The 8,792-nt window shown below is 39.7% G+C and overlaps 1 protein-coding gene across 1 annotated transcript in view; it reads right to left on the reverse strand.

The window, feature by feature from the left end:
• The window catches only part of LOC111159783 (protein SET-like), an 8,791-nt gene extending 4,800 nt beyond the window's left edge, over positions 1–3,991 (reverse strand). Inside the window, exon 1 of the mRNA XM_022522386.1 lies at positions 3,167–3,991. Coding sequence (XP_022378094.1) covers positions 3,167–3,991 — 825 coding nt within the window. The remainder of the gene's footprint in view (positions 1–3,166) is intronic.
• Positions 3,992–8,792: the final 4,801 nt, after the last annotated feature.

Raw genomic sequence — 8,792 nt, forward strand, 5'->3', positions numbered from 1 at the left:
ACCAAGACAGCATGGTACTGGCATAAAAACAGACACATAGACCAGTGGAACAGATTAGAGAGCCCAGATATGGACCCTCAACTCTATGGTCAGTTAATCTTCGACAAAACAGGAAAAAATATACAGTGGAAAAAGACAGTCTCTTCAATAAATGGTGCTGGGAAAACTGGGTAGCTATATGTAGAAGAATGAAACTCGACCATTCTCTTACACCATACACAAAGATAAACTCAAAATGGATAAAAGACCTCAACGTGAGACAAGAATCCATCAGAATCCTAGAGGAGAACATAGGCAGTAATCTCTTCGATATCAGCCACAGCAACTTCTTTCAAGATATGTCTCCAAAGACAAAGGAAACAAAAGATAAAATAAACTTTTGGGACTTCATCAAAATCAAAAGCTTCTGCACAGCAAAGGAAACAGTCAAGAAAACAAAGAGGCAACCCACGGAATGGGAGTAGATATTTGCAAATGACAGTACAGACAAAAGGTTCATATCCAGGATCTATAAAGAACTCCGCAAACTCAACACACACAAAACAGACAATCATATCAAAAAATGGGCAGAAGATATGAACAGACACTTCTCCAATGAAGACATACAAATGGCTATCAGACACATGAAAAAATGTTCATCATCACTATCCATCAGGGAGATTCAAATTAAAACCACATTGAGATATCACCTTACACCACTTAGAATGGCCAAAATTAGCAAGACAGGAAACAACATGTGTTGGAGGGGATGTGGAGAAAGGGGAACCCTCTTCCACTGTTGGTGGGAATGCAAGTTGGTGCAGCCACTTTGGAGAACAGTGTGGAGATTCCTCAAGAAATTAAAAGTAGAGCTTCCCTAGGACCCTGAAATTGCACTACTGGGTATTTACCCCAAAGATACAGATGTAGTGAAAAGAAGGGCCATCTGTACCCCAATGTTCATAGCAGCAATGGCCATGGTTGCCAAACTGTGGAAAGAACCCAGATGCCCTTCAACGGATGAATGGATAAGGAAGATGTGGTCCATATACACTATGGAGTATTATGCCTCCATCAGAAAGGATGAATACCCAACTTCTGTAGCAACACAGATGGGACTGGAAGAGATTATGCTGAGTGAAATAAGTCAAGCAGAGAGAGTCAATTATCATATGGTTTCACTTATTTGTGGAGCATAACAAATAGCATGGAGGACATGGGGAGTTAGGAGAAGGCAGTTGGGGGAAATTGGAAGAGGAGGTGAACAATGAGAGACTATGGACTCTGAAAAACAATCTGAAGGGTTTGAAGAGGAGGGGGGGTGGGAGGTTGGGGGAACCAGGTGGTGGGTATTGGAGAGGGCACGGACTGCATGGAGCACTGGGTGTGGTACAAAAACAATGAATACTTTTATGCTGAAAATAAATTAAAAAAATGATTAAAAAATATAAAAAATAAAAAAAATTAAAAAAAGAAAACATAAATATACAACATATGGAATTAGATAAATAAGTTATGACTCAGTAATATAGGGAAGTACTGGCAACCATATAAATAACATAGATGTTCTAATAGGACAGAAAGGATTTTAAAATATATTGTTAATTTTGAAAGTGCACACAAAATGTCATACAGGAATTTTACAATCCAATTATGAGGGTGTGTGTGTGTGTGTGTGTGTGTGTGTATGCACATACATGTGTGTAGAGACTGAGATGTGCCCTGCACTAAAGCAGAGATGTATGTTCAGAAAGAATCTAAAGGGAGCTGGCAGATCCTGACTTGTACTCTAGGGACTCTGTAATGTATGGCAGGGCTTGGGAAATAGTTGATACTCTTTGACACCATGATAACGAAGTTGAAATTCTACAATAAGATGGGGAAAACTCAAGTGAAATGAATGTTTTAATATGTGAACATACTCTTTAAAAACATGATTCTAAAAATGTTCTCTCTGAGAAAAAAATACACTTGGTTGATGAAATGTGATTTCTTCTTAGCCTAATGAGAAATTTATTCATTGTTGTCAGAGCTGGAGAGACCAACCTGGAATCAGAGCATCAATTTTATATTTCATTTTGATTCTACTTCTACTCTTTTTTTGTGTACACATTTAGTTTAATTGTAACAAAGCAACTTGTACACTTTTTTTTTAAGATTTTATTTATTTATTTGACAGACAGAGATCACAAGTAGGCAAAGAGAGAGGAAGGGAAGCAGGCTCCCTGCTGAGCAGAGAGACTGATGTGGGGCTCGATCCCAGGACCCTGGGATCATGACCTGGGCCGAAGGCAGAGGCTTTAACCCACTGAACCACCCAGGTGCCCCACAACTTGTACACTTTTAACGTTTAAAACTGAGCATCATCTTTCCTTTCCAGTGAAACAAAAAGAAAATTTAAAAATAAACAGGAACAAACTTACAATAGAGAATGTCAATTCCAAATAAGATCCTACAAATTCTGCTGATTCTCCCATCGAGTGGCAGGGCTCAAGTCATCATTAGGAGAGAGTTTTATTTTAAAAGTGTCATCTTAAACCGCAAGGATGTCCATTAGATATCACAATTAAACATGCCAAAGGAGAAGGCATGTTGTCAAAATGCCCACTTAACCCACCCAAACATCTCAAACCCACCCTTTGCTGACCTTCTATAACCCCATTTTTTAAAGTTTTTTTTTCTTTTTTTTAAACAAGAGAAAGTAGACAGGTACATGTTGGTAAATGCTAACTGTCCATATTCACATAGAGACACAGTGTAATCTCTGAGCCCAATATACAGAGAAAGGAGGGGAAAAGCTAGAATTCTATGCACTACACAGGGGCCTAGCACCCTCCAGCTTCCAGCAGAGCTAAGGGGGCAGAAGGTTTTTCTTTTTTCCCACAGAGCATGGTGGTGTTGATTCCATAAAGTTTTTGTTTTTGTTGAGACAGGAAGGGACAAAAATGAATTTGGAACAAATGGGGTAGAGATTCTTTTCCCACTGTATTCTGCTCAAGGTATTTCCCCCCCAAATAAGCTGAGAACCATGGTATAAAGGGAGAGAAAAAGGAGACTTCAAAAAACAGGGCAAATGAGCACGAGAGGAGAAAAGAAAAAGAAAAAGGAAAAAAAAAAGATGGCAACTTGCTCCCAGGGATTGAAGAAAATTAAAAAAGGAAGATTGGAATCCATCAGTGTTCCATTAGTCATATTCTCCTTCATCCTCATCTCCTTCTTCATCAATATCTTCCAATCCTTCTTCTTCATCATCATCATCATCATCATCATCATCCTCTTCTCCTTCCCCTTCTTCGTCATCCATATCGGGAACCAAGTAGTACTGTAATGGATTTGGCCAAATATCATCTTTGATGACCTCTCCTAACTCATCTGCACCTGCATCAGAATGGTCAGTAAACCAGCTGAAGAAGTTCTCTGGTTCCTCATGCTGTCCTTTCCTGCTGGCTTTAATCTGTGTTTGACTTGAACGTTTCGTCAAATCCTTTCCAGATTTCCATTTGATTTCAGTGGACTTTGAAGATGGATCACCACTCTCATTCAGATGAAATTCTTTGGAGAGAACTTTATTTTCGAAGTAAGGGTTTTCATCAAAATAAAAATCTATTCTGTAACCTGATTTAATATCTTCAAATTCTGTCACTTCAACTCTTGTCAAATAATGCAGCACCTCTTCATCCTCCTCCCCAAGCAGTGCAGACACTTGTGGATGGTTGACAAATGTTGTTACCCCAAAATTGGGGATTTTGGCGATCAATGCCGACCTCTTCTGAAAAAATGGTTGGCGGAATTTGTTATATTTCTGTTCTACTTTCAAAATCTCCTCACTGGCTTGTTCATTAAGTCTGTCTATTTCATTTTGTACTTCATCAATATGTTCAATTGCTTCTTGCTGTTCTTTTTCTCCCTTATGCCAGTGCTGAGATGTTGACGTCTGCCCTGGCTTGGGGGCAGGAGGCAGTCTCGGTTTCTTCATTTGAGGTGGGAGCGAAGACTGGCGTTTGGGGGCCATGCTGTGAGGAAACTCCAGGAAACCAGGAGAGAGGCACGTTTGGAAGCTCTGATTGCTCTCTACTTCTACTCTTAAGAGCCTGCAAAGTCTAAAAAAGGACAACTGTCATAAGCATATGGCCCAAAGTCAAGCAACTGGAAGTTCCAAGAAATATAACAAGGAAATGAAGAGCGGAACCTCTTACTCCTGTTGGAGGCATAGAATTTCCCATTCAAGAGAGACAGAGGCTCATGGTTGGAGGGGTTTGAAACAGGAGGAACTGTAGGTCAGAGAGATTAGGAACCAAGGTCCACACCGGGCCTGGCTCGCCAGCCATGTGACTAGATTATTCTCCTCTCAGGAGCTTAAGCCCTGATACCTTGCATTCTCCTGAGTCAGGGGCCCAACAGAGACAAGATTTCTTATAAGATCTGAGGAAGCTACAAGGGAGAAAATTTGCCAAAGTACATTAATAAGCACTGGGTTCTTCCTAAATAGCAGATCCATTAGGATGTCACAAAATAAGCTTGTAGACCTCACTAGGGCAGGGGAAAATTGACCAAAGAGGCACATCCTGAAGTCTCCAAGGCTAGATCCCTCTTCTGCCTTCTATGCTAATATCAGTCCATCTAAGAACATCTGCATTCAGCATCACTTTTCTCTGGTGCACAGTGAGATTGGGGGGATGATCAGTCCAAGAGGTAAGAAGGGAAAACATCACAGGCAGGAAGAGAAGAGTTCTGGAAAGAATTCAGTGCCGGGGAAAGATCACAGTAAATCAGAAAAACATCTGAACTATAGGTTTGTGGGGAAGAAAAAGAAAGTAAAAATCAGGCTTATATTACAAATGCAGGGTTATCTAGGAGTTTAGTTATAGTTCCTATTGGAAGGACTTTCTTTATAGACAGAAAGGTTTCCATATCTGTTGTACCATATACACATACACACATATCATCAGCACTACTACTACCTCCTTCACCAAATCCAGCAATCTGGCTTAGAGAATGTGAGTTCTATGGCCTTGTATCTAAGAAAATTGACTTTCATGAGGCAGACATATTCCTGCTTACCACATTTAGCCTTCACATACTCTTAAGACTCCATTTCACCTGATTCCTCCACTCTACCCCCCACCCCCTCTCTCATGCACATGCCCATAGTCTAAAGGGTAACATAGAGTATAGAAAGGACAGATCAGAGGTCCAGCCTGATGTAGTCTTTCAGCCATAATCCAGTATGAGAAGCCCTTGGAAATGATCTGAGGTTTTAGGTGATTGAGGCTGATTTAGAAAAAAAACTTTATATGTCTGCAACGTCTCACTGCTGAACTTGAAAAACAGAGTCCCTCCTCACAAAAGAAAAATCAACATTCATCGTCACTAAAGATCACATTTGGTCAGAACCAAATGGTCAATAAAAAGGCATTGAATTTACAATCTCAGGGATCATCTCCCCAGAGTCTTTGAGCTAATCCAATATCTCTGCTGATATTTAAGAAGTAAGGCTATCCTTACCTTGAGCTTTGTGAGCTCAGTGAGGACACTGAAGAGAAGAAAAGCAAGTCCTTGGAGAAAGCAGACTCCATTCCTGGTTGTTCAGAGCTTCATGCCTTCAGGTAACAGCCTCAGCTTCGTCAAACCATACTAGGGACTCTCCTGCCCTCCTGTTCCTCAGTGGGGCTTCTACAGCAGGAAGGGAATTATATAGTCGCACCCTGGTATCACTATTTTCTGGAAACCAAGAGAAACCCTGTTTACTATCTTCTCTTCCATCAGAGATGACATAAAAAGAAAGCTTTCTGAAATACAAGCACCAATGGCATGCTGAATCTTTTAAATATCTCCTTATATGAGATACAAGGTTTCCCAACATTAGGTGTCATTTTGTCTCCAAAGCTGCTCAGAAAAGCTCTATCAAAAAATATATATTTCTTTCTTTTCTCCATCCTAGGGGTATGGCTCAATGGCTGGTTCAGCTCAGCTGGTGAACTTGACAGTCAGATGCATTGTTTTGGGTTCAGTTCTACCACATATAACCCAAGAAAAGATGGTTTTTTTTTGTTGTTGTTGTTGTTTAATTAAGCCTAGGTCTCCAATGTCAAGTGACCAACATATTGTGGCTCCAAAGAAATGAGAAGTATCCAACAGAACAAAAAGTCAGATGAGTAAAAAATTGGGATTAGAAGGAAACAAAAATTCATGGTCATCAAAGAAACGTGATTATTTGGTCTGAACATGGGCTTTCCTCTCATTTCTGTTTGGTAAGTGAAAGCCTTGTAAAGATCCAGGGCACCTGAGCAGAACAAATATGAAGTATGTCTTTCCTTTCCATCAATCACAGAGAACTTTTTGCCCCCAAGACTACCATGACCCATGTAGACATGTCACCTAGGAATTAGTTGTGTTCCCCAGGACATGGTGGGCCTACAGTTAAAATCTGTTACAGAATAAATCTCTATTTTACACTCTGGCACTCTGTTCCTAACAACTTAGTCTTCAGTGGTTAGAAAGCACTTGCCCTCCTACTCGCAGGTCCTCTTTTCAACATTTCTGTCCCTATGCCTCCTCTCCCCTTCTTCTGTTCATTTCATATAAACCAGTTAGTCTACTTTCACATTCTTTCCAGGTCTCTGAGCATATGAATCAGAGGGCTGTCCATTATGGTGTTTGGAAATGAAGTCAGTTTTATACAACTTGCTTATTACACCCTTGCTATCAAGAAAACAAGAACTCACCATGCTTTCATTTTTTTAAAAGTTATTTTTTGAGATATAATTGAAATATAATATTGTGTACATTTAACATGCAATGTGTTGATTTGATACATTTATATATGGCAATAGGATCACTATCTTAACATTGGGTGACATCTCTATCACATCACATAATTTTCATTCCTTTTTTACGGTGGAAACAATTAAGATCTAATCCTTAGCAATTTTGAAGTTTATAACACAGTATTGTTATCTATAACCACTATGCTGTCCATGAGTTCTCCAGGATTTACCTGCTGGTTGCAAGTTTATACCTTTAAATTACATCTTCCCAATTCTCCCAACTCACAGCCTCTGGTAGACATCACTGTATTCTCTGCTTAAAGGAATTTGCTGTTTGTTTTTTTTTTTTAAACACATAAAGTGATATCATACAATATTTGTCTTTCTCTCTGACTTATCTCATTTAGGATTATGCCTTCTTACCATGTAGTTTCACCTGTTGATTTTTGCTTTTGATGTTATATTTTTAAAAAATTGTTCATTGCCAAGATCAATGTCAAGGAACTTCTTTCCCATTCGCCCCCTCCCAGGAGTTTCACTTGACCATTCTCTTACATGGTACACAAAGATAAACTCATGATGGATAAAAGACCTCAACGTGAGACAGGAGTCCATCAGAATCCTAGAGGAGAACATAGGCAGTAATCTCTTCGATATCAGCCACAGCAACTTCTTTTAAGATATGTCTCCAAAGGCAAAGGAAACAAAAGATAAAATAAACTTTTGGGACTTCATCAAAATCAAAAGCTTCTGCACAGCAAAGGAAACAGTCAAGAAAACAAAGAGGCAACCCATGGAATGGGAGAAGATATTTGCAAATGACAGTACAGACAAAAGGTTGATATCCAGGATCTATAAAGAACTCCGCAAACTCAACACACACAAAACAGACAATCATATCAAAAAATGGGCAGAAGATATGAACAGACACTTCTCCAATGAAGACATACAAATGGCTAACAGACACATGAAAAAATGTTCATCATCACTAGCCATCAGGGAGATTCAAATGAAAACCACATTGAGATACCACCTTACACCACTTAGAATGGCCAAAATTAGCAAGACAGGAAACAACATTTGTTGGAGAGGATGTGGAGAAAGGGGAACCCTTTTCCACTGTTGGTGGGAATGCAAGTTGGTGCAGCCACTTTGGAGAACAGTGTGGAGATTCCTCAAGAAATTAAAAATAGAGTTTCCCTATAACCCTGCCATTGCACTACTGGGTATTTATCCCAAAGATACAGATGTAGTGAAAAGAAGGGCCATCTGTACCCCAATGTTCATAGCAGCAATGGCTACGGTCGCCAAACTGTGGAAAGAACCCAGATGCCCTTCAATGGATGAATGGATAAGGAAGATGTGGTCCATATACACTATGGAGTATTATGTCTCCATCAGAAAGGATGAATACCCAACTTTTGTAGCAACATGGACAGGACTGGAAGAGATTATGCTGAGTGAAATAAGTCAAGCAGAGAGAGTCAATTATCATATGGTTTCACTTATTTGTGGAGCATAACAAATAACATGGCAGACAAGGGGAGATGGAGAGGAGAAGGGAGTTGAGGGAAATTGGACGGGGTGGTGAACCATTAGAGACTATGGACTCTGAAAAACAATCTGAGGGTTTTGAAGGGGCGGGGTGTGGGAGGTTGGGGGAACTAGGTGGTGGGCATTAGTGAGGGCACGGATTGCATGGAGCACTGGGTGTGATGTGAAAACAATGAATACTGTTACACTGAAAAGAAATAAAAATTTTTAAAAATTTTAATTTATTTTGAGTTAATTTTTGATTGATATAAGACAGAGGTCCAAATTCACTTTTCTGCATGTATCCAGTATTCCCAGAACCACTGTGGAAGAGACGATCCTTTCCCCATTGAGTGTTCTTAGATCTCTTGTCAAATATTAGTTGCCCATGTATGTAGAAATATATTTCTGGGCTCTATATTCTGTTCCATTGGTTTGTGTGTCCACTTTTTTCAAAGATTTTCTTTATTTATATGAGAGAGAGGAGAGAACTTGAGCCAGAGAGATAGAGAG

The sequence above is a fragment of the Enhydra lutris genome, unplaced genomic scaffold, assembly GCF_002288905.1.
Source record: "Enhydra lutris kenyoni isolate GAN:26980312 unplaced genomic scaffold, ASM228890v2 scaffoldscaffold69, whole genome shotgun sequence".
In the NCBI taxonomy this organism is placed as follows: Eukaryota; Metazoa; Chordata; class Mammalia; order Carnivora; family Mustelidae; genus Enhydra; species Enhydra lutris.